The 27,045-nt window shown below is 29.5% G+C and overlaps 3 protein-coding genes across 7 annotated transcripts; 1 reads left to right on the top strand and 2 right to left on the bottom strand.

Annotated features, from left to right (window-relative positions):
- Nucleotide 1: 1 nt before the first annotated feature.
- Nucleotides 2-4,993, bottom strand: LOC110637869 (tRNA-specific adenosine deaminase TAD2). Of its 4 annotated transcripts, none has more exons than XM_021788236.2 (9): nt 4,518-4,993; nt 4,091-4,176; nt 3,697-3,749; nt 3,327-3,393; nt 2,718-2,844; nt 2,484-2,580; nt 1,629-1,732; nt 1,509-1,524; nt 2-576 (listed from the first exon to the last, which is right to left on the bottom strand). In XM_021788236.2, exons 2-9 carry the CDS (start codon nt 4,160-4,162, stop codon nt 516-518), a joined length of 597 nt encoding a protein of 198 aa, XP_021643928.2. In that variant the 5' UTR covers nt 4,163-4,176; nt 4,518-4,993; the 3' UTR covers nt 2-515. The 4 variants fall into 4 exon arrangements, with proteins under 4 accessions (XP_021643928.2, XP_021643925.2, XP_021643931.2 ...); XM_021788233.2 differs by having other exon boundaries at nt 2,685-2,844; nt 4,518-4,986; XM_021788239.2 differs by having other exon boundaries at nt 2-647; nt 2,685-2,844; nt 4,518-4,983.
- Nucleotides 4,994-5,991: 998 nt separating this feature from the next.
- Nucleotides 5,992-10,252, bottom strand: LOC110637868 (uncharacterized). Of its 2 annotated transcripts, XM_021788230.2 has the most exons (10): nt 9,974-10,244; nt 9,276-9,371; nt 8,095-8,179; nt 7,373-7,494; nt 7,184-7,208; nt 7,004-7,087; nt 6,855-6,884; nt 6,599-6,704; nt 6,402-6,466; nt 5,992-6,257 (listed from the first exon to the last, which is right to left on the bottom strand). In XM_021788230.2, exons 1-9 carry the CDS (start codon nt 10,061-10,063, stop codon nt 6,403-6,405), a joined length of 702 nt encoding a protein of 233 aa, XP_021643922.1. In that variant the 5' UTR covers nt 10,064-10,244; the 3' UTR covers nt 5,992-6,257; nt 6,402. The 2 variants fall into 2 exon arrangements, with proteins under 2 accessions (XP_021643922.1, XP_021643923.1); XM_021788231.2 differs by lacking the exon at nt 7,004-7,087 and having other exon boundaries at nt 9,974-10,252.
- A 14,644-nt stretch (nt 10,253-24,896) lies between these two features.
- LOC110637836 (uncharacterized) lies at nt 24,897-26,662 on the top strand. The gene has a single exon (XM_021788180.2). The coding sequence runs from the start codon at nt 25,472-25,474 to the stop codon at nt 26,198-26,200; it is 729 nt and encodes a 242-aa protein (XP_021643872.1). The 5' UTR covers nt 24,897-25,471; the 3' UTR covers nt 26,201-26,662.
- The last annotated feature ends 383 nt before the right edge of the window (nt 26,663-27,045 follow it).

Raw genomic sequence — 27,045 nt, 5'->3', positions numbered from 1 at the left:
ATTTAATTTAAATAAAACAAAACAATAAAATTCAATAAATTGACAATTAGTGAATACTTTTTGGCCATAAGCCACATGAAACAATATCAAGTTTGTTTCATATTACATACTGCAACCAATTGATATTGAGCAAATTAAAACATTTTTTTTTTCCCAAGAGATAAAATTTCCATTGACAGCTTTAAAAAGGCAGACAAAAACCCTAAGGTTACCCAATCGGGTGGAACACCCACAGCTGAGGACCTGAGACATGGCAACCAGCGCTCCATTTCTAGTCTTGCTCAGCCAAGACCATATGATAGATAGGGAGAGGCAATCAGAACCAGCAAAACCAAAGAGCAAATCAAGCTAAAAACATTATCAACTGTGTAAATCAGGAAAGCCATGAGGCCAGAGAACCATTCAAGCATAGATTTGCGCATTCAGAGGGAGGAAGCAAAGGAGCAGCAAAAACCCAGCAGGCATCTCACACTCAAGCAAGGGCGGTGGCACTCTCTCGGCCAAACACTTTAACCCTAGGGATGCATCCTCCTTACATGCACAACAACAGAGTTTCCTTCAATCAAGTTTGCAAGGCTGCTCAAAAGGACATGCAAGAGTCAGACAAAGCAAATCTTTAGAGGCTCCTCCCTTAAGCCATTTAACACCTGCAAAAGCACACACTAAAACCAGCAAAGGAACAAACATAGCTAGATCACAACACAAATAAAACCCATCGGCAGCCCAAGGACCCTCCTCCTTTCTCCATCACTATCCTCAAGTCAAAATCTATCTAGAACCCAACCCATCAGTGACGGAGGGGAAGCCCACTAAAACAGGAGGGGAAGGCCTTCCCCTCCCAAAGAGGCAACGGCGGCCATCCCCACCTAAAGGGGCAAAGGAAAGCCGCCTGAAGCAGTAGAGCAAGGGGACTTCAGTCTCGGAAGAACGAAAGAAAGATGAGAGAAATTTTCTCTCTCCACCAAGTGGAGAGAGACAGCTCGATTATAAGTAATTCATTGCAAAAATTCTTTTTAATACCTTATGAATCACTATCCATTGTTTTAAAATAGATTAAGAGGAAGCTCTTGAAAATATATAGATGAGACCTATACCGTCATAGCTAGTGCTTAAAGTCTACGGTGTTAAAACAATCATTAAAAAATCGATCCTCTTACTCTTTATGATTGCATTGTACAATTAAAAAATGAACATTAACAAGTTAAACCGAACCAAGCTCAACTCCCTTAAGGGAGATTTTTATTTTTAATCCTTAATCAGACAAAAAAAAAAGAGTATATTTGGAAGGTCAGACAGAAGAAAAATGCAATTGAATTCTACTTCAAGCTTACATGAGCTTCTATAATAAACACTTTTAAGTAATACCGCTGAACCTAAACATTCCTCTGCCTAAATCTCACGTATAATGATATAATGAAGATTCTTCATTATTCCAACTCCTAAGTCATGACAACAGGTAGCAGTAGCACGAAAGGTATTAGTTATGTGTAGCCTGGAGAGTCACGGACCTGTGAGGCTTTGGTGCTGAAAAATGGGGGAAAAATTATTCATTAGTAGAAAGGAAAGAAGAAAAAGTAAAAAAGAAATTATGACAAATTTTTTACTTCCGTCTCAACAAAATTACTTACCATTAGGGTTCCCTTGCTCATAGAAACATCGCAAAAGTGAGACTGCTTCAGATGCCATTATTCCACCAGTACATTTGAAACCCTTTCCTTGTGCAACTTCCCCACTATCAACAAAAAGGATATGTTAAGAGTTGATCTGAATTGCATAATAATGGAAGCTGTATTTTAAATGAAATCTCTACCCATTGATTGAATGTCCCTGCATCAGGAACTGGACAATCCAGGTAATATGTAACTATAACAACCTCCAATCCTACTAAGAGAAATCAATCAGAAAAACATACTATTTTTATTTTCCCTCAGTCATAATAATCTGCAAGCAGGGAAGTGATTCATATATTGCAATGGTATATGATGAAAATTTAAAGAACATAATTGCATAATTACTAGCTTTACAGCCGTTGAAGATACAAGTACACAACATATGAGACACAACTGCAATTGCATATGATTAAACGTTTCTCATTCTTAATTCTTCTTCTTGTTCATCTGTTCCTGCTTTCTTCTGTTTTTAGAGATGGCCTAGACCCAATCATCAGTTCAGCCTCTTGATCCAAGAGTGCTCCATATCTCCCCTCTTTCTTTAGTAAAAATAGTATAATTGTACTGATCTGAAATGTTATTTTCATATTGAAGTCTGTCACTGGCTTATTTGTGAGAAAATTTCAGAGGGGCATTCCCTTGATTTTGTTGAATTTAGTCAAATATTGAGATCCTATATCCTCACATGCTATTTGAAATTTCCTTCTTATAATTGTAGTTATTCAGAATGTATAAATAAGGCATAGTGTTATGTCCAGTAGCAGACATCTGAATAATTGTCACAAACTAAAAGAGAATAAAAACATAATGTACCTATTATGTGGTTGATTGCTGCTTGAATGCAAAGACAATATTGACCCACAGCCTCCAAATTTATCATTTGCACAGCCATAATATACTTCCTTTATACCTAAGCCAGGCAATAATAGAGCAAGTTATTAACTAGACTAGTGAGCAAAATTAGAAGAGATGTAACAGGCATTAGAGAATCATCATTTGAAAACCAAAGGATACCAAGAATAGACAAAGCAGCAGCACACATTATACATGGTTCACATGTAACATAGAGAGTGCATTTTGAAAAAATTTCAGCAACTTCTGACACTGAAAGTCCATTTTTCTGCCACTGCTCGAGAAGAACATCTATTGCTTCCATTTCTGCATGTCTTGTAGCCTGCCTCAAGAAATTAAAGCAGAAACTCAGAAGCTGTAAAAGCATAGAGTAAGGATTATAATATGAATGCTAGTGATTTCTGTCATAGTGTTTTTTATTTTCCAAATTTCAAATTATATTGCGATTTTCAGGAGAACTGTGGTTGAGTTTTTCTTGAATAATGGTCAGATTATGTGTTCAGGTAGCCACTATATCACCAGGTATTACTAGTAGTCTCATCTAGATTACATGATTCTGTGAAGAACAAGACATTCATGTGCTCACACACAACAACCAACATAGTTCAGAGGAGCTCAAGACAATGAAACTAATCATAGAACATCATTAAAGGATGTCAGAAGAGTTAAACTAATTGATGAGAGAAATGAAACCAACATAGTTCAGAGGAGCTCAAGACAATGAAACTAATCATAGAACATCATTAAAGGATGTCAGAAGAGTTAAACTAATTGATGAGAGAAATGATGCATTGATGAACTTACATTTCTTGTCTCTGTGGTTCGATTTCTTCCAGATGCAATTACATTCCCACTTTCAACCATCACACAACTGGTCCATAAAAAAATATTTTATTATTAAAGGAGGAACTGCCCAAATATTATAATAAACAGATTTCAAGCAAAAGAACCAATTTCTTTTTTCTGGAATGGGTAACTGCAAATATTGAGCATCTTATTCTTAATGAAACAAAGCCGGTCTTTATAACCACAGAAAAATTACATTATACCAAAAACTTGTCAGAGAAAATGTCATGACACACATCGGTAAAGAAGCAGAAGCTCTGCAACTTAAAACCTCAACTTGCTCATGCTATGGAAAAATTACAAATTCGAATAATAGAAAACAGCTTACCCCACTGGCACTTCAAGACAGTCCAAAGCATGTTTTGCCTGCCATACGACAAACTGATAATATATCAAAGAGAAACAAGTCTAAAATCCAACACAACAATTTAAATTGAACACAAGCTAAAACAATCAACATAACGTTTCACTTGCTTTAAGCAGAAACAACATTTTCTTAGCATGCCAGGAGGAACAAGTAGCACCTACAGGTTAACTTAGCCTTGTCAAATTCACAAATAATTTAGTGGACACTTTATCTTTTCAAAAATATCTAGATAAAGAATTGCTTTACAGGTTTCCTGACATCAATCAAGATCTGCTCATGAGGATTACCATAATTGAGTAAGTACTTCAAGAATTCAATTTAATCTTTTTTCCTAAGAGCAAGGTCGACGCATTACCTGTTCTATTGCAAGCTCCATATATGCAAGAGTCTCAGGTGAACACACTTCCCCTTGACCTTGAGATTCCATCTAAAATATAAGCCCTAAAGAAGAGGAAGAAATTACCAAAAAGAAGAAGAAGAATAGAACAGCAATTTCATTCAAAAAGAACTAAATTAATAACAAAATTATGTGAGCATGAATCGTTTCCTTCAAAAAAAAAAAAAATTCACCAAGTCCACAAATACTTGTATCTTACTAACAATTAGTCTTCATCTTTTCATTGGACTGGCATAATTGTCTGAATCAATGAAAATCACAAGGGGGAGCTACTGTTTTCTCACAAACATATTGTCAAACGTGTGGCAGGCACACTTTTTGAGTGCTGAAATGCGTCAAACTTATGACTAAGGCACGACTTCGAACGATAAGTGAAATCGATTACCTGAAAGTAAGCGGAAAAATGTTGCAGTCCAGTGAAGCGAAGGGAACCTGGGGAGATGGGCACAGAGCAATGTCAATGTACTTAAAGCAGTGACATTTTCAGTTTGGATAGAAGCTCCAACAAAGAATTTCGAATCAGATTTGATTATTTGTGGCCGAAAGCTGCACGGGAGAGATTAACGTCTATTCTTACTACTAATAATAACAATAATAATAAAAGCTTCATTTGGATAAAAATGTAATGATTTGGTAAATTGTTTTGGATATGAATATGATAATAAAAGAAAATAAGGGTTTATATAGAACCTGTAAGGGTTAAATATATAATAAAAAAATAATTATAATTCTATGATGGCTCAGAGTGTTAAAGTGTTAACTTTTATAATTTTTTTAAATAATTATTGTAGTTAGCATTATCATACTCTTTAATTTTGATATGGTTGAATTGCTTCAAAGTTCAGCCATAATTTTTTCGTTAATAATGGTTTTTTTATTTAAATATCCGAAAACTCGTATTACCCGTTTGTAAATATAAAAACACTATAAAGTTGGCGTTCTTGTTTCTCTATCCCTTCGGCTTAGGATTTTCGTTTCCTCTCCACCCAACAATAGGTTTATCTCCTCCTCCACTTTAAGTGGTGTTTATAGATATGGTATTTTAGTGTTTTGCAAGTCCAAAGCTTCAATAGGCAAGGGGTTTCAGGTTGGACCTGCATAGCATTGTCACTAGCTGCTTGTGTGTTTTTTTGGAGGTTGTGGGTTTCTATGTTGGGTTTGGAAGTCTCATGCGTCTGTGTATGTTTCTATAGTTCTGATATAGCATGAGAAACAATCATCTGGTGAATCAGTCCGAAAGTTGCAAATGAGACGCCGAAGAGTCCCATCACCAGTGTTCTCTGCTTGTCTTTGTGCCAATGCGGAGTGTTCCTTGAACTACCTGCAAGTTCCTCTGTTCACCATCTTGGCTCCGAGATTTGTCGATGCTCATGGGTCCTTCTGAGTGGCTTGATTTTCAGGGAGTGCTCCTGTGAGGAATGGTCTATCTATAGGCTCAGCCATATTGATTCCTCGGTGATTTTTCTCATAGTTCAACAGTTTTCCCTGTTTGATCTTTAAGGGGTTTGACTCCTTGGACAACGACTATGCTCATGATTTTCAGAGTGCTCCAACTTTACGGCTCTGTTAATCTTGGGCCTCCGAATCCCTTCGTTAGCTCTAGATTAAATCTATCTTTAGGGCCCATTTTTTATGGGCCTTGATATATCTTATTAAGAGCTGTAATTGTGATATATTAGATTGGTTTTTAATTAGGGTGAACTAGAATGGTCTTGGATCCTTAGGTCCTTTCTATATACTGGGCCTTGTTTCCTTAGTTCTTATTCTACAAAACACCACTTGTTTAGTTATTTTTTTAAAAGCCGTCCAAATGTACTGCTACCACCAGTAAATGGAATGTACTTTGAAAAAAAATTGAGTAGCCTCTAAATTCCAAATCAATAAATTGGTATATGTCTCCTGTACAAATAAATAATAGATTGTTATATAACCCCAAAATAAAAAGGGCTAAAAGAATGAGACCATGTACACAAAACTACACAGGAGAACACTACTAAGCATCTGATGAATCAAAATGACAATGTTTCACAATGAAGAAAAGCCAGAGATGAGAAGGGGCCCATAGTGAACAGTAAACGAATGCCCCTCCAATTTATCAACAAAATATTTGATCCTGAGTCTGCACCTGGGAAACACAAAGCATGGTCAGAACCACTTGAGGTATGAATGTAAATCTTAGGCATGCTACCCCACCCAAACCAAAAATAAAAAAAAGGAAAAAAAAAAGCACTTAAGAAGTAGACTGTCCCTCAAGATAGATCACAAGTACCTCAAGATAAGATCACAAGTCCAAGATATATGGATCCAGAGAGAAAAATAAATGATATCATTCCCCTGCAAATAGCCACGATGTAAAGTATGTTAGAAACAAAAACGTAAATCCATAATCATTGAAACATTACCATTTCCACAGATCATATAATGATGACTGATAGTCAATTATCTATGCTCTTGCCAAAAACTCACCAAATAACTCCCCAACCAACACCATTACAAGGACAGGGGCAAAGTTCTGCAAACTTCTCAGCATCACTAGAGTGGACTCTTCGAGATATTAGATCATCATAAATATCTGCAATTATTTGCGATTAGGAACTCCATAACTTTAATAATAGCCCATTTGACCAAATAATAATAATAATAATAATAATAATAATAATAATAATAATAATAATAATAAAATAAGGTAGAAAAGAAGAATGAAGAAAGTATAGTTGTATACCATAAACTGAGAACAAGCTGTTCATTACTCCTGCAATTATATACGGATACGAGTTACAATGCTTTAATGTACAACTTAACAAAGAAATTTTTGTACAGAAGCAAGTTAAGAATAAAAATGGGAAGATATAATTGAATAAGTATTTATACCAATGAAGAGAATGACATATCGAAGAATCCGTACTTTTGTTGTTTCTTGCAATAGCCAAACAATAGCAAGAAAAATAATGAAGCCTGATAATTATATTTGTAAACATGCAAGATGTGAGAATTCAAAGCTATGAAGAACTGGTAACAAAAAAGGAGGTGGAAAATCATTGTAGCACTCACCAATACAAAGACCTCGAAGTGTCCACTGTTGAAAAGTAATGTGTAGTTAGTAAGACTATACAACTTTAAAGCTTCAGAAATCCCTTTCTAATGAATGTTAATAAAGCAATAAAGAATGATATCATGAAAAAATTTATAGCATATAGTAGAAATAGGAAAAAAAAAATTATTATTTTGTTCCTAACTTACATTTTTAGCAATAAAGAGCACAACCAACAAAGCAACAGCAAAACAACCTGCTGCTATTCTTGCAGTAGTGAGATTTGTGGATGCAAGTATCAAAGCCATTCCCCAAAATGATGAACCAAGATCTGGATGCAAAAAGGCAATTGCACACTGTAAATGCCGATAAGGAGTAGAATTGAACATGTCTCAAGGATAGCATTTAAATTGAAAATCAGTGGAAGTTAAATGATGTTATTAGGGGAAAAAATACCAAACTCAAACTCATGGGTTATTATATAACACTTCTAGCGTTTAAGAACCTGGAATCATGGCAATTCCAAAAGGTTGCTACAAACTGAACAGGACATAATTAACATAACTTCTCAATATCTAGTATGCTTTGTACTTGTCCAAATCACAACATATTGGCTATACAAAGCGATAAAGGTTATGATGGGATTGGAATAGGCCTACAGGTTTAAACGCAGAAATGCAATAAAATTAGGCTTCCAATAGGAAGAGGAGGAGGAGAAGAACCAGCCAACAGCTAATCCCTTGAACACAGGTATGCACAGCAAAGATACAAATAATATACTCTCTGCGCTATGACTGGATTCTTACTTCAAACAAAAGCCAATCAGCATGCCCTTGTCTTTCCCTCTACCATAACCATGTCATGCAACATATATATTAAAACAAGAAAACACTGATTAAAAATCTAGTTTTCAGGGGAAGAAAAGAATTACATCCTGCAGGCAAGATCAACCAATATACACCACCCCTTGTTTGTGTCACTCCACCTTCATTTGCATGAACCTGAATCCCTTCCACCTGCATATTTCAGTGTGTGAGAATAATGGCAGTTGTGCATGTCGCCAGAATATTTTAACATGAATTGGCATGTTTGCATGTCAGCAACATGAGTCCTAGTATAGTTTAGACATTGAAAATATGGTAAATCCATCCATCTGCTTGCTGGAAAAGCATTCATCATTAGAAGGCTCAAAGAACATACAAATAAACATCCAGAAGTTAGTGAGATAATATTTCAAACCAGGCAGAACGATTACTAAATAAATTAATTTGCAAATAGATACAGTTGTGAAGAATTATGCGTCAGACCTCTGAAAGTTGAACTAAGTTGAAACAGACAAGAAGACTCTTATTTTAATTTATCTCTATTCGTCTGATGAAAAATTCTAATTACATCATTCTTTTCCAGAAAAATAGTAGCAGTAAAGGCAAGTTCTTTGTTTACATTTCGCTTCACTAAATAACACCACAATGTAAAATATTGCATGCAACAAGAGCAAGCATGAGTATTTGGACCTCTCACATGCACAAAAGCATATTAAATGGTGGTGAGAAGTGGAGACAAAGTGCTATCTAATTATTAAAGCGTGAAAATTTGAAATGGCATGACAAAAATATCGTGTGTTTTGATTCTGCGGTAAAGTGAATAACAAGGCACCGCACAACCCAATTTAGTCAATGACCAGAAAGAACTGTGAAGTATTCCATATCGTTAAGTAGTCAATTTTCAAGATCTCCCCTGCTATTGACTAAGAGGAAAAGTGATAAACTAGATGCTTTACATGCCTCTAAATCTCATCTGCCACTGAAGAGGAATACCTGAAGGATATTTCAAAGTTAACTCCCATTTAGGCAAACTCAATTACATTCCAGTAATTCTACCATAAGGGCTAGTTATATCATAGTCCATTAGAAATGCACTTAGTTAACTTTGAAAGAAGCAATGTTTCATAACCAAAAAAAGAAAGAAAAAGTAATATGCTTTGTTCAAATTGTCTATTTATATCTTCCATTAAGGATTAAACTATAACGTTTGGCAATCAAGCGGATTATGAAAACATATACTATCTCTGTCCCATCAATGAAATGCTCGAGGGAATCAAGAACTTGTTACCTGACCACAAGTGAGTTTACACGCAATTGCATGACTTGCTTCATGCAAAAATACGGTGATGAGCTTAAAAGGTGTCATTAGTATTGTCCTCCATAGCTACGTCAACAAAAAGACCAAACTAAACATCAGAGGAGAAGACAAGCAAACAAAGTTTGAATGCAACTAAACACAATACAATAAATATACCAATCTAAATCGCATTAGCATGTAGTTATACTTTAGAGCTAAACTCGCAACCATCTTAATTATATAAATACAGCAACATGAATCCTTCTCTTAGTAGCACAGGCAAAAATGGGAAACGCTCATTGCTGTAATACACAGCTATTCAACTTAGCCCAAATCTTCCATCTTAATTATTTGTTAAATTCTATCTTATCATAATCTCAGTGCTCTATGATCACCTCTAATCCCATCTGCATCAACCGTTGTAAGCATATTGTAAATCTGAAGTGCACAAATACCTCCACCCCTCTATCCAAGTTTCACTATATATATAAAGCTCGAAACAATTAAAATTCTCCACAACAGTAAACAATGTGACTGCAGATCCAACCTAAAAGGTTTCGTAACACGATTTAACTAATTAAAACTACAGCACTGTAAATCTGCCAACAAAAAGAACACCCAATAGAAACGAGCTTTTGAATTCACAAAGCTTATAATCTTCAAGGGAAAAAAAAAACAGAGAAGCATACCGCGAGGATAACAAGGGAGAAGACGCCGATGGTGACAAGGAAGACGACCTGGTCGTGCTGGCAGCAGTTCTTCAGTTCCCAATTAGGCATATTTCTGTAATTTTTGAATCCGGAAAATGGCTGATAGGGACGAGAGAAAATCTGGACAGAGAGAACCTGAAGATAAAAGGAAGCAGAGAAAGTTAAAATCCTTTTGTCCTCTAACTTTTCAAATGGGTCCTTTTAGCTTTAGGTTTGTTGAACGTTGCATTGCGCCGTGCATATGTCAAAGAAAGGAAGAGCCAATAGCGTGTGAGAAAATTTGAAAGCATCCTTGGAGGTTGAAGCTTAGTTGTCCTTTTCCAGACTCGGTCGTCGTCATTGGTTGTTTTGGCAACAAGGAGCTTAGTTTGTCCTCTTCCATTACAATTTTAAATTTGTTACCACCAGCTGTACATTTTTTTTTCTTTATTTCTTTTTATTATAAAATATAAAAGGTTTTAAAAAAAAAAAAAAAAAAACCCTTAACTATAGTTATAAAATACTGATGATCGAACAAGTTGACTCAGAAACAAAATTGTGTTGATTTTTTCATTGAATCGAATGCCAAGTTAACCCAAAAAATTTAAATGATCTTATAATTAAACTGATGATCCATTAATTCAGTTAATTTATTTTTTTTTAAATATATTTTTTTAATTAATGATATTAATTTTAATATTTTAATTTATATTTAGATAATAAATAAAATATCATTTAGCTATTTATCTTTTTCACTTATAGTAATGCAAGAAACTTTATAAAAATGATACAAATGATATGTTTCTTTTTTTTATTTCTAATATATAATTAATATTTCGTTAATTAAGGAGATAATTATTCATTTATAAAAATATTTTTATTTCATGTATTAATTATATAATTTGAGAATAAAAGATATCTAAAATTGAAATATTTTTACTATTTTCACATAAATTATAAAAATATTATTAAGATTTACATAAATATAACATAATGTTGAAATTTTAATTTTAAAAATAAAATTTAATTCATTAAATTTATTTATTATATTAATAAATTTAATATTTAATTAATTTTTTTTAATGATGAGTTTAATATCGAAATAAGGTTCAAATTGGCCCCTTGTACTTATTGAGAAATTTCAATTTAGTTCATTTTTAATTTTTGGTCTAATTTAACCCATAAGTTTTAATTTATGCTCAAATTAGTCCAATTAATAAAAATATTATTTTTTAATATTAAAATATAATATAAAAATTTATTTAATATTATAATTATACAAATTATATAATATAAAAATAATATTTTAATATCATTTTTAAAATATTTAATTATTTTGTTTAAATAATATTAAAAAATGACTTTTGTTAATATTAAAATATTATTTTTATATTGTATAATTAATTAATTAATTTGTTTATATATCAAATAATTTATTTAAATTAATTAATTAATATTTAATTATTTTTTAATATTAAAATATTATTTTTCTATTGTATAATTAATTAAATAAAATATTATTTTATTATTCAATATTATTAATTGGAATAGTAATAAATTTTTATTTTAATTAATTATATGAAAATATAAAAATATTTTTTTATATTTTCAGTTTAATTAATAATATTGAATAATAAAAATAATATTTTTATTTTTTTAATTAATTATATAATATAAAAATAATATTTTAATATTAAAAATAATTAAATAATTACATTTTTTTAATTGAATTAATTTAAGCATAAATCAAAACTTATAGGTTAAATTAGACCAAAAATTAAAAATTGATTAAATTGAACCTCCCTAATAAATACATAGGGCAATTTAAACCTTATTCTGTTTAATAAGTATGCTTGTTATGATAATATTCATTATGGATTGAAAGTCATAATTTCGAATTATGAAAAAATTTCTGTCTGCGAGTTAGAGGTAAGGTTGTCTACATCATTCTTTTCCAAAATTCACACATAGAAATGTCAACGAGTCAAACTTTTATGGGTATCCGATCTGATTGAACTCCAAAAGAATAAGATTGAGTAGTATATAATTGGGTTTACAATAGGTTCGGATTTAAAATTTAATATCCATGATGGGTTCAGGTCAAATTCAGATTTTACATATTGGGTATCTGTTACCCGAACTTGTTTATATAAATATTTAATTAAATATAAAATATATTTTTTATAATAATATTTATAAAATGTTATGTATTTTATTTGATATAAAATAAAATTGAAATATTTTATGAAATTATTAAAATTTTAAAATATAAATTATTAATAAAAATAATTTTTTATATATATTATTAATTAAAATATATAAAATTAAACAGGTTCAGGTATTTGCTGAGTAATAATAATCGAGTTTTAAACGAATTTAGGTAATTGAGAATAAATTTTAATTGGATTTATGATAAGTTTAGATTTTGATAATATTAATTGGGTTCGGATTCAAATATAATAATTTCTGTAAGTATGTTATCTGCTGTCATCCATATTCTCACATGTAAAATGTTTTTTACATTAAATCCCTTTTTTTTTAATTAGTGTTTGATTGAATTAAGCGATCATCAATTAAAATTTATTTTTTAGAGTTTAATTTTTAACAAAGATAAAAAAGAACCAATTTTGATATATTTAATTGAGCATAGCTTATGGTAATTCTTTCACAATCGTTTTGTTGGTTCTTTGTTTTGTTTTTTTAGAATTCAGAGACTAAAAGCTAATTTGAGTTTATACCTTAATTTGAATTTACAAATATTTAAAAATTTAAATAATAATATGCTTAGTTAAAATATTTATAAATAGTTGATAAATAATTAAAATTTTTTATTAAAAAAATAATTTACAAGCATACTTATTATTAAAATTACCAAAAAATGTACTAAATTATTTTCTTAAATAATAAATTATATTAACTCAATATTTTATTATAATATTATCAAAATATATTTCAATAGTATTATAATATAATTTAATTTTAAATTAAATAAACAAATATCTTATGGACAAATATTTCACTAAAGTTAATAAAAATTAATTTTAAATTTATTAAAATTAATTTAATTAATTTTTAAATTTATTAAAATTAATTTGAGTAATTTGCTTAAATTATTACAAGAAAATAAAATTTTAACATGAATATGAGAATAAATACAATAAAAATATATAGTAAAATTATAAAATTATATGAGAATAATATAATAAAATACTTTATTAAATTAACTTATAAGCATCCAATTTATTAGTACTAAAACAAAAAATTGCTCTCCACTAATTTATTTATTTTGACTTCACAAACACCCTCTAAGTTTTGTTGATAATATGGCTTTATATATATATATATATATATAGAGAGAGAGAGAGAGAGAGAGAGAGAGAGAGAGAGAGAGAGAGAGAGAGAGAGAGAGAGGAAAGAGGCTGCATAATTTTGATACTTCAAAGTTCGAAGTCCACTTCAATTTTCATAATGTAGCCTTAGAAAACAGAAAGTGACCCAACAAAGAATTCCTTTTTTTTTTTTAACTCATATGTATGTTTCAATCATTATTATTAAAAAAATTATTTTAAATATATTGATTAAAATTTATTAAAAATAATTTTAAATTAAATTTAATATAGTTTAATATAAAATATAAAACAATTAAGTAATTTTTTCAAACTGAATTTCGAATCAATATCTATAATAACATTCTTCCAAGAAATATACTGAAAAACCAAACTCTGACTTCTTTTTTTTTTTTTTTTTTGAGGAACCAAAGCTCTGAATTAGTAACAAAATTTCCATTGTAATTCCAAACGTGACCCAATTGACAATATTTGAGCCCAAGTTTTCATAGTTCTTTCTAATGGATATCCAATGTGGCCTAAGTTGAAAGGTTAATTGGGCTTTCCATTAAATAAAATTCTACTTTCTTATGAGCCCATGTAAAGCCCACAATCATTTACATGCACGAATTGTTTTTGACCTCAGCCCAATTTTTCAGTATCAATTTACAAATTGTCCAAAACAAAGCCGACAAATGAGTGTGTGCGTGTTTTATTTTTTTTTTAAGGGTTTGCAGAATGAGATTAGAGCTCGCATTTAATCACTAGATCAAATCAAATTAAGTAATAAATATGTTTGTTTAACATAATTGATTAAAGGAAAATAATAAAAATTCAAAAAAAATTACTTTGCAAAGAATTTTTTTTTTTTCATAAATCGATTCCACCGTAAATCTAAAATACTAATGAAACTCATCCATTAAATATATGAATTTCACATATTTATTTCTTGGGTTTATAGTGGATTGAGTTTGGTTAGTTGTCTTATAGAAGTAGGAGTAGGACTTGAACACGGTGGTGATATTTATTCTAAAAGAAGTATACATAGTGTATCTTGAATCGAATTCTAAAAATTCTCTATTTTTATTATTTTTTGTAATTTTCTTGAAGACATCAAACATATAAATGAAATTTTGTAAAGCTAATCCTTCAAAGTTCAGCAGCTTTATGCATATTCTCTTTAGTTTTTCTCAGCGCTTTTGTGAAGGGACAGAGACATGCATGTCGGCCAGCAAAAGAATAAAGAGAAAAAGATTATTTTTCATGCATGCAGCATGCTTGATCCCTTCTCTCAATCATCAGTTTATTTTGACACCAAATCAAATGTCATTACAGAACTGAACTTGATTACTGATTGAGATCAAATGTTAATTTCTATCTCAAAAATCAAACAAACTACTACTGGCAGTTGAGAATCTCACCTTATCTACACAAAATGAAAAATAAAGTTTTTGCAGGATAGTGGTGTGCAGGAAATTTAGGGCTATCATTTTGGATTATACCTACCATTATTATTGCTTACTTGTAAGGCACTGAGTCTGTGTGGCATCCCTGACCACTGGCCTTCTTTTTTCCTTCTTGCTTTTATGCCTATATATCTTGCAGATCACCAACTTTGTCCCTAGCTCTTGTTGGGTCCAAACATGGGACGTGGAATCATCATTGTGATTGATCCATTTTTTGCTTACCAAGAGGGTTCAATGAACCACATATAGTTTTGGAAACCAATTATTAGATGCAACTTAAGAAAAGCAAAAATCATTAGCAGAGACTGATCAAATGGAACCTGAGGCACCAGCCAACAATCAGAGGCAGTTCTGAGATAACAATGGCTAAACTAAGATTTGGGTTTGGTTAAGTTTAGGGCATGGTCGTCCACCCACAAAGATACAGCAGTAAGGACAGTGACAAAACCCAAGAAAAGAGAAAGAAACATCCATCTCTGGTGCCAAAAGTCCACGTTGATTGTAGTAGTAAAAGAGCAAAGCAGATGCTAAAGTTTCCTAGATACCTTTGCTTGTTCTCTTACTTTCTTTTAGGGCTATGTCACATGGCAAGTGCCCTTGGATGGGAAATTAAAGGCAAAGAAAAAGGGCTCATAGAAGTTGAAAAGTATTCCTTGGTCCCATCCCATGGATATAAATATATATCCCCAATCTCCTGGGCCACGTTTTTGCTGGACCATCAATCATCCTTCAATTAATAAAGTAATTAATAACCTCTCAAGTTTTGATCATCGATCTCTAAAGAAAAACAATTATTAAAAATTAAACCTATTATCATGTGAATTTAAGACAATTATGGATTGGTTGCTCCCTTCGTTGCTTATAGCATTTATATTGGAAAATTCTTATTTAGACCCGATTCATTACGAACCTAAGATATAAACATATGAAACCTATATATTTAATGAGTGAATATTATTATGCATCTTATATATTAATTCATAATAAATTGAATTTAAATAAGAAAAATCTTATTTATATATTCCTTTCTCCATAGAATTACATAAATAAAAAAAGTATAATATGTTAGGTAAAGTTGTTAAATAGTAAAAAGTGGATTAGTTTTGTAATCTTAGTTAATTAGCTATTGACAATTTGCGACTAGATTTTAAGTAAATAATAAAAATCTCAATTTTTAGTGTTTTAATTATAATTTTAATTATTAAAATTTACCTATATATTCTAATCATCAAACCATCTTATTTAATCTCACTCACATCTATAATTAAGAGTACAAACATCAAAAGCTAGCTTTCAGTTACACTTTGAAATAATGATTAAATTTAAATTTTTCAAAATTTATTTTCTGTATCAAAATTTTTTAAAATACTTATATTTTAAATAAAATTTAAATAATATTATATATTATAAAATAATTATTTAATAATACATTTGGTAAGTAATATTAGATGTATAGTTGAGATTCTAATTTCTATTTTACTTCTATTGAAAACAAACAATAATTCCTCAGAAAATGTAATATGAGCTGCTAAGTTGTGATGCAATGCTTATGTAAGCCAATAGGAAGTGATTCTTGGCAGTCATATACTTATTATTTTTTTTGTCAATATTATATATTGTTGAAATTATAAAAAATATATATATATAAATAAAATAAAATAAAACCAGGGAAGATGGCCTAAAAGAAATGAAATTAAAGATTTGTTTTATTATCCATTTTTTTGAGTTGGACAAGAGAGTCGATGCATTAAACATCAAGAATGGGAATGATTCTCCTCCTAAACAAACAGCCTTAGGCCAAAAACCTTATTTCTGCTATAACCATATTCAAAAAGTTGGCGCATGCCGATTCTCTGTCTATTTATAATAACTTGCCAATTCAAAAGTTTAAAATTTTTTAATTCCAATTATTTAAAGTCTCCAATTATATATTGTTTTTGATAAACACTACGAATACAAAATTTTTAAATGGGTATCAGAAATTTTAGTTTGAAGGATGTCAGGTTTTAAAAGATAAGTTCTTAATTTCTTATATTAAAAGATAAGTTCAATTCGATGATTGGCAATGATAAATCAAATAATTAATTAAAATTTTCAATTATTTAATATTTTATATTGTTGCATCAGAATTGGAAATGAAATCATTCTCTCTTCATAATTAATAGATGAGGGATATATTTAATTAATGGCTTTGATCTACCAAAAGATGGACATGCTGCCCACTAATATGACAAATTCAATTGCAAAAGGATAGGGTCTTTGTACGGCAACCAACATATATAGGCCTAACTAATCAAACTTTATTTTATTTATGATGTTTAGGTGACAGATATAATAACATATCATAAAATGATTATATGTTCACACCTATATTATTTGTTAATGAGTTCAACTACTGTTTAAAGCACCATTATGCAAACATATATATCTAGCATATCAAGCTCTCTCTCTCTCTCTATATATATATATAAAAAGATTGTTAGCATTTGATTATGAATTTGCTCAAGTTAAAATAATTAATTTTATTCTCATGAATTTATAAATATTTATAATTAGATTAACTAAAGACTTGAAAGTAAACATTTGATATCGCAAATCTCAAAGAAATATATGTGAATGATGAATGGATGGGATGATATGCTAATTACAAAACATTGATATAATTATAAGAAAAGATGAATGCCCTTCCATAATTATAATTTGATAGAAAGTGGGTCAATTTCTGAACAATCAAGATTGTGATTTGTGGGGAAGTAAGGATCAAACAGAAAATCTTGCATGCTAGCTAGCCTCACAAACATGATTAATCAAGAATCCCTAAACAAAAGTTTAAGTCAGTTGTGTTGGAGTCTTTTTCTCCAATAAAACTGAGAAGACATGCAGAAAAAATATTGACCACTAATTTATCAAGTGTTGGCAGGCAGCAGCAGTATGATATTGACCTTGGGGTCTCACTGACATAGGCGTGCTGTGCCTTTTTTCTATAATTAGACAAATTCTGTCAATTGCAATGGTCACTTTTGTCACGGTGGTTCACCCACCAGATCTAAAAGGTGATATTAATGGTTGCATTATTATTAGGGTTTTCATTAATTAAGGAGATGTACATATAGTTAATTTTCTTAGCCTAAATGGACAGGTCGAACTTGGAGGGAATACCATTAGATTCATATGAGGAAATTAATTAATTTTTTTATAAATAAAAATTTATTAATTATAAGAATAGAAAAAGACTTAACATAAGTGTCATCGACTAAATCAAGTTGATAAGCCACCCATTAGGCATAAACCAAGCCGATTGATTAACTAGTTTAATGGTTGCATTGAGTGAAATATTAGTGACCATTAGGCATGTTTTCATTTCCGAATGCGCAATTATCTTCATCAAAACCTGATGAACACAGATATAAAATCTATGAATAATTAAAATTTCCACTGAATGTCGATATAATATAATGCGACATGTGTCATTTTTATTTATTAAAACTGAATTAAATTTTATTAGCTATTTAGAATGATAATTGTGCTCTCTCTAAATTTTATAAGCTTTGAAATTTTATACGATAAAAAATTTTTAATTTTCAATAACCGTTTTATGTGTAACATATTAATATAGACAATTCAAAATAACAGTAACGTGAATAATTCTCTTTTTTTTTGTGAGAGTAGTAAAATTGATTATAATTTTCTTCAAAGATCAATCATGAAAGAATCTCAATCTCATGAAAAAATAAAGTACCGAATATATAACAACTTACTAAAGGGATTTTGCCTCTAAAGAATAACAACAATTGTCCACATCAATGCAGCTTTTGATTGTACACATCACTGTATTACTATAATTAAAATAATTTTATTATACAAAATTTTTTAATTTAAAGAATTTTACATTATATTTTTAAATTTAAAGATATTATTATTATAATTTTTAAAATTTAGAGATAATTATTAAATTTTATCTTGTTTGTGTGATTAACAAACAATTATGTACTTTCATGTATTTGCGATTTAGAACAATGTGGGATATACACACAAATAGGGAAGGCATCGTCACTTATCATATGGAATACAAATAAAATTTATTGAGAATATATTTTTTTTAGATTCTACCCATAATTCATGATATAAATATATAAATTTTATATATTTAATAAATAAATTTTATTATATATAATTTTATATTATAACTTGATTATTAGTGAAATTATTCAGGTAATGAAGAGGGCTATAGCCCCTCTAAAATTTTTTAAAATTAAAATTTCACCCATAGAACTTAATATATTTTTTCAAAAAATTATTATTTGCCTCAAAATATTTTAAAATTAAACTTTTAGCTAAAAATTTTATTGTATTTAAAAAAAAATTGCCCCTTCAATATTTTTATATTTTTCTTGACTTTTGTACTTTTTTATAAATTTTATTTATATCTTCTTTATTATTTAATTTTGATCTATTAATATTTTATATTTTATTTTAATCTCTATACTGACAAATTAACCGAAAAGGATATCATGTCCAGTCAAGGTACCGAAATCCTCTTCAGTCCCGTCCACGAGCCCAAATCCACCACGACTCCACTTGCGCAGACTCTTAGTGCAGAGTTGTTTTTTATGCAGGAGGGACACTCAAACCCGGGATCGCACAGACCGTTACGAGGCTCTGATACCAGTTGAACCGAAAATGATATCCTGTCCAGTCAAGGTACCGAAATCCTCTTAAGTCCCGTCCACGGGCCCAAACCGATACCTAGGCAATTGCCTAGAAGTGAGCTTGAACAGCTCATCTCGAAGGATTGGTTAACTAATTATGAAAGGCTCCATTCAACCTCTCAACCAATCCAGATCACAGAATACTCTTTTAGGATAAATTCTGATGGAACAGTACAGACTTCCTTTCAACTACCACGGCATTCTACAGGATCCTTGCCTGTATTTCAGACCATTATGGTTCAGCCATTAGAAAATGAGCAAAAAGACTTTCTCATTGGAGCAGTAACACCTGACAACCATTATATCTATCCTCAAAAGATAGATGGACACTGTCCCTGGGATCTCTCAGGATTTAAAATGTGTGATGAAGACTGCTCTTGAGATCATCAGAAAAGAAGGAAAGAAACTAACCCCTCTTAACCCGGTTTCTTCCACTCCTCTTGCTTAACTGTGACTGTTGTGATAACTAATGGAAAAATGAATATGACCATCCTTTATCTGATAAAAACTGGAGGAAGCTTACCAAAAGAACGAGGAAAGCCTCTTGCAAATCTCAGCAAATTCTCAGAAAAGACTATCCAGATAATAGCCCATGGATTGGTAGGAAACCAAGCAGAGAAAGACTTTTCCCATCTATAAGCAAATTTAAAAAAAAAAAATCTAAAATTTACTCTCTTTCCTTACTTTTCAAAGAGTAGGCTAGCCAATGACAAATTTTCCCTTCAGCACCCGTACTGAAAATCTGTTCGTGCATTTATGAATCTGTTTCTTTTGTAAATATTTTTACAGCATGATTTTGTACAATTAATATAAAAATATAAGAGATTCTTAAACTTACACATATTTAATTAGGAAAATTTTATATGCTAAAATTTTTTTCAAAAGACGGTGATATTTACACTAATCAATATGGAGTTATATTAGCACTCCATATTGATTTTATTAATTAAATGAACCTCTTTTAGATTACATATTTTATTAAATTTACATTCCGTTTTAATTTTTAATAATTTAAATTGATATAATTAATAATTCCTTTTCCTTTTTTAATATAAAATTTTATTTTTTTTAAAAGCTTAATCAGTGTGTAACAAAATAAAGGGGGAAAAGTTGTAAAAAAAAAAAATAAAGGAAAAAAAAAGCTTAACAATTCAAATGATTTTATTAATTCTGATGTTTATAAATTATATAATCACTTCTTTTAAAATAATTATTTACAAGAAAAATTTTTTATTTTATTAATAGAATTTAATACATTTCTATTGAAAATAGAATTCTTTTATTTGTAATAAATTTTACGATGATAAAAATTAATTAAATTCTTTCTTTGGAGTAAATCAATAATGAATTAGAATTGATTTTTTTTTGTTATCTTTTAAGTAAAATATTAATATTTATACTTATAAATAACAATTATTTTTATCACATTAAAAATATTTATGAAATATTAGTATTAACATCCGAAAATCTAATTATATATGCAAAAAATTCTAAATTATTATTATTGTAAATAATAATAATTATATTTCAAATGATCGATTTAAACAATTTGGTGTTGCATAGAACGAGAGAGATGAAGAAAGGGGTAATTGAGTCATTTTAATATAAATAGACTTAATTAATATCATTTTTTGCAAAATTTGATCTATTTTTTATCCGAATTGTTTTAAATTTAAAAATAATTCGTACAAAATCAATAAAATTATTAATATTTTCAAAACACAAAAATTAAAAGATAGAAATTTAATTCATTTAAATTCTTACAAAATAATTCATTTTAAACACATTGTACGTGAAAAAAATTAAATTTCTTAATTATACGTAAAAATTAGGAAATTGCTGACACTAATGCATGTGACTATTAATATTTTTAATTTTTATATATATATATTTTTAATTTTGGTATATAAAATTAATTTAATGTGTTAAATTTTTTTATTAATTATTTTATATTTTATATTTTATATTTATTACTTTTTATCTCTCAAACTTTTTAATAAAAAATTTCATAATAAAAATAACTAAACTCTATCTATATATAATATAGATATAAATATATGTAATTAATATATATTAATATATTATAATTAACCTTATAATTATGGCTATTTATTATAATATTAAAAAAGTAACTATTAAATAAATTATAATTTATATATAGCATAAAAATATAATAGGGAATACCATACGTCAGTCTCTTAAGAATAGTTGCCTGCTTTGTATATATATATATAAATAGAGAGAGAGAGAGGTAACTGCCCATGCTTTGCACATGATGAATAGTATTTTTAATATATTAAATATTTTTAAAATTAGATTAAATAATAACTATATATTATAATCATTTAAGGAATAAAAAAAAATTAAAGTTGACATTTAAAAAAAAGTTTAAAAATTAGTGGATAGTTAACTATCCAAATTAAAGAAAATTAAATATTTTAAATTGTCAAGATTTTAATTTTCAACATTTTTAATTGGTGAATAATTAATTTCAAATTAAAAAAAAATAAAAAAAGAAGTAGTTATAATTCCTAATTAGCAACTGTTACTATTATCATATGGTTCAAGAAGAGGATTATATATTTATAATTTTAATTGATTAGTTATAATTATTATCATTTCTTTAGTATAAAATTAATGAAGTTAAAATATCAATTAATTAAAATTGAAAATAAATATAAATATTTAAATTTTTAGTCATTATAATTATAACATAAAAATTTTTAGAACATAGTTCTTTAAGAGATTGACCAAATTTTAATGAAAGTTTATATTTTTTAATAATTAATCTTTGTTATTTTTAAGAAAGTCTGGATTAAAAAATTGTAAATTTTAAAAACTTAATAATTATTTTGGCAAGAGCATGTTTAGAAAGTAATTTTTTTTTACTTTACTTATAATATTTTATTTATTTGGTAAAATACTTAAAGTTACCGTGATGTTGCATTATCTTTAATAATTAAATATTTTAAAAAATTTTAATTATTAATTTTTCACAAATATTTAAATATTTAATTTTCATAAATAAATGGTAAGATTATTTAAATTTGAAATGTCAAATTAATTAAGGAGTTATCTATTATGATCATTGATAAAATAAAAAAATATTATTAACCTTTATTTTTTTTCTTTTAAAAAAGTTTAAAATTAATTAACATAATTTAATGTTTAAATTAGTAGATAGTTAACTATTTAAATTAAAAATAATTAACTTTTTTAAACCGTCAAAATTTTGATTTTAACATAATTAATATTTTTTATTATTTAAATTTGAAAAATAAATTAATTAACGAATAAAATTTGGATTATATTTAATTAAGAAATACATAAATAATTTATCATTATTTGGAGTCAAACGTCAAAATTAATTTAAGAGTGCTATTTGAATTTTAATTGGATAATTAAAATATATTATTATTATTATTATTATTATTATTATTATTATTATTATTATTATTTCTTTAGAAAGTTTGAATTAAAAATTACACGTTTTGAAATTTTGAGAATTATTTTAATAAAGAGATATTATATTTAGAAAGTAATTTTATTTATAATATTTTATTTATTTAGTACTCAACTCAACTCAACTCAACTAAGCCTTTATCCCAAAAATTTGGGGTCGGCTATATGGATTCGCTTTTTCCACTCTGAACGATTTTGAGTTAAATCCTCAGAAATGTGTAATGCTTCTAAGTCATGCTGTACTACTCTCCTCCAAGTCAATTTAGGTCTACCCCTTTTTTTCTTTCTATCCTCTAGCCTAATGTGCTCTACTTGTCTAACTGGAGCCTCCGTATGTCTACGCTTCACATGACCAAACCACCTCAATCTCCCTTCTCTCAACTTATCTTCAATTGGCACCACTCCTACCTTTTCTCTAATACTTTCATTACGGACTTTATCTAGTCTAGTATGGCCACTCATCCACCTTAACATTCTCATCTCTGCAACTCTTATCTTAGATGCATACGACTCTTTCAGTGCCCAACACTCACTACCATATAGCATAGTGGCCGTATGGTCAGATGCGGTAAAATTTTCCTTTTAATTTATTGGGAATCTTACGATCACATAGAACTCCCGTGGCACGCCTCCACTTCAACCATCCCGCTTTAATCCTATGACTAACAGCCTCCTCACTTCCCCCATCTACTTGAAGGACTGAGCCTAGATATTTAAAGTGATTACTTTGGGACAGTGCCACTCCATTCAAACTAACTCCTTCCCTATCACCGTTTTGGCCTTCACTGAACTTGCAATGCATGTATTCTGTCTTCGTTCTACTTAACTTAAAACCCTTTGACTCTAGAGTACTTCTCCAAAGTTCTAGCTTCCTATTGACTCCTTCTCGTGTCTCATCTATCAGAACAATATCATCCGCAAACATCATGCACCAAGGAATACTCTCTTGTATATGTTTCAGTTCATCTAAAACTAATGTAAAAAGGTAAGGGCTTATGGTGATCCTTGGTGTAATCCAATTGAAATCGGAAAATCTCTTGTGTCCCCTCCCACCGGCGCACAATAGTAGTTGCTCCTTCATACATATCTTTCAATACTTGTATGTACCTAATAGATACCCTCTTTTGTTCTAACGCATTCCATAAGACCTCTCTTGGAGCACTATCATAAGCCTTCTCCAAATCAATAAAAACCATGTGTAGATCTTTCTTCCCATCTCTATATTTCTCCATAAAGCTTCTAATGAGAAAGATCGCTTCCATAGTTGAACGACCAGGCATGAAACCAAATTGATTGAGAGAGATAGAAGTATCATGACGTAGTCGATGCTCCACAACTCTCTCCCACAACTTCATAGTATGGCTCATGAGTTTAATTCCCCTATAGTTTGAGCAACTCTGTATGTCTCCCTTATTTTTAAAAATAGGTACTAAAATACTCTTCCTCCATTCATCAGGCATTTTCTTTGAGTTTAGAATCTTATTAAATAATTTAGTTAACCATGCCACTCCCATATCTCCCAAATACTTCCACACTTCAATTTATTTAGTAAAATATCCAAAATCATTCTAATAGCATTATCAGAATTTGATGGGTTAAATTAATTAAGGAGTAAAATTTGAGTTGTATTTAAAAAATTAAATTAAATAATAATTATATATTATAATTATTTAAAAAATATTAAAATAATTACTATCTATAAAGTTGAATAATAATTATATATTATAACTATTTAAAAAATATTGAAAAAATAATTATTAATAAATTTAATTAAAATTTATTATTTGATATAATTGTGATTTATTTGAAATTTTTTATAATGGATAGATTTTTTTTCCTAGTCTTTAATTTATTATGAATAAAGCTTTAATTTAAAAGGAAAAGATAAATAAACGTTGATCTCTTAAAAACGTGATTTGTCAGTAACATAACCTTACATGTCAACGGAAACATGCCTACCCGTTTCTAGCAGCAGACCATTATTGTCCTATAACCAACTCCACCCAGTTCGATTTTAAGTGCTAAAGCTCCCTTCACGTCTCTGTTTTTATCTCTCCCTTTCTCAAACAAACGACCAACACCTCTCATCTTGTTAGACTCAGTCTCCCAAAATCTCTGCTTCAAGGTTCTAACTCGTTATTTACTTTTCACTTCACAGGTCCTTATCTTCCTCAGTAATCATCTTTTGAAACTTGGGATTAGTACCATTTATTGCATATATGGTTTATAGGTCCTTATCTTTAACCTTCAATTTGCTACCCGCATCAGAATTGCTTTTACAAATCCTTTATTGGGTTCTCTTTTACATCCTCTCTTGTCTTTATAAAATATTATTTTGGGTTTTCAATACATCATTTTCCATTTTTATGGTCTGTTGTTATGACATTAAATGCAGTCTTTGTTAGGTTTTTTCCAATCTTAGTGATTTCTTTCTTGACAAGAAAACCTTGATCCTTGACCCTGGAATTGTCTCAAAATTTTCATTTAGCGTTGCGCTTGAATGTTTTTCTTGTTTTCTTGAAAAAAGTTGAAGAAATGGCAATCCAACTCTGTTCGGATAATTCTGCTGGTATTAGTCCAAGAATTTCATTTTCTCATGACTTGTGTCTCTCGGACATTGTTCCTGTTGAGCAACACCCTCTTCGATCAAACTCAGTGGGCAGCATTGATTTCGACTTCTGTACTCGTAAGAGCTTCGATCAGGAATCATCACCAGCAGATGAGCTTTTCTCCGACGGAAAGATTCTCCCTACAGAAATCAAGAAAAAGACAGCCCCAGCAAAGCAGATGGATAAGTCTTCGCCTCCACTGCATGCCCTACGCGAAGATATTTCAAGCAAGAAAGAGACGATGAAGGAAGTGAAGGGTGCAAGTGATGAACTAGCAGAGGAGAAGCAAACCTCAAAGTCATTTTGGAGGTTCAAGAGGAGTAGTAGTTTGAATTGTGTGAGTGGCTATGGAAGGAGCTTATGTCCTTTGCCACTTCTATCTAGAAGCAACTCTACTGGGTCTGTACCTAGCAGCGTAAAGAGGGTGCCAATGTCAAGGGAAAGTAGTTCTAATCATAAGCAGCACAAACAAGCATTCATGAAGCATCAATCATCATCCTCATCAACCAGTTACCAAAAACCTCCATTGAAGAAGAACTATGGATCTTATGGCAATGGCGTCCGTGTTAATCCAGTGTTAAATGTTCCATCGGGGAATTTATTTGGCTTAGGTTCAATCTTCTTCAATGGAAAAGATAAGAACAAGAAAAAATGATTGATATATGTTTGCTCTAATCAGAAGGAAAACCATACATGATTCAGTCCAAATTGCATAATATCATTATATATATAATTTGTGGGTTGAGGATTTTACCTTAAATTATACATCACCTAGGTTTTTCGATTTATTGATGGTTTACCACATGAGTTATGCTAAGAAAAGGAAAGTAAAAGAAAAATGAAAGAGAGAATGCCTTTGAAGACAAAGAGACATTGAAAGGTGGATGGATGAATGGAGGGACCTGGAGATGATGGTATAATTCAAAGGCACATGCTTTGGAGCACAAAATGACAGGTAACAATTGCTTTCGTGGTTGTATTTTTCTGTATCTTTGCCTTCGATATTTGCTCACACATGGTGTGTACATACTTTGATTTTCGTTCCTTGTTTCACTTTATACAATCTGATGAGCAAGATATTGTGGGTATTGGATAGAATATGATTTCCTTCATTCATTATTATGATTGTTCTTGCATGTTATGAATTGCCAGATTTATGGCAATTAATATCATTAGTTGCAATTCTAATTAAGTGTGTTTTTATACAAATCCAAGTATCATAAATGTGCCTAACTAATTTGCTACCATTGTAGATAATAACTTTTTAATTAACCATGCAACCAATCGCCGTATATGTAAAAAAGTAAACTTTCAAGAGTTCAAATTTAAAGAGAAAAGTTATTTCTTTCATTGTGTAACTGTTAAATTACATTATTGATAGAATCTATCAATAATTAAATAATTAATCAACCGACTAATTAACTTTTCTTGAAATCTACAAATTAAAATTTGAAGTGATATTAATTGGAAAAAGTTTTATGATTAGATTAGATTTGATTT

This window comes from Hevea brasiliensis, chromosome 16, assembly GCF_030052815.1.
Source record: "Hevea brasiliensis isolate MT/VB/25A 57/8 chromosome 16, ASM3005281v1, whole genome shotgun sequence".
Taxonomy (NCBI): Eukaryota; Viridiplantae; Streptophyta; class Magnoliopsida; order Malpighiales; family Euphorbiaceae; genus Hevea; species Hevea brasiliensis.
This window is presented reverse-complemented; position numbering and strand designations above follow the sequence as displayed.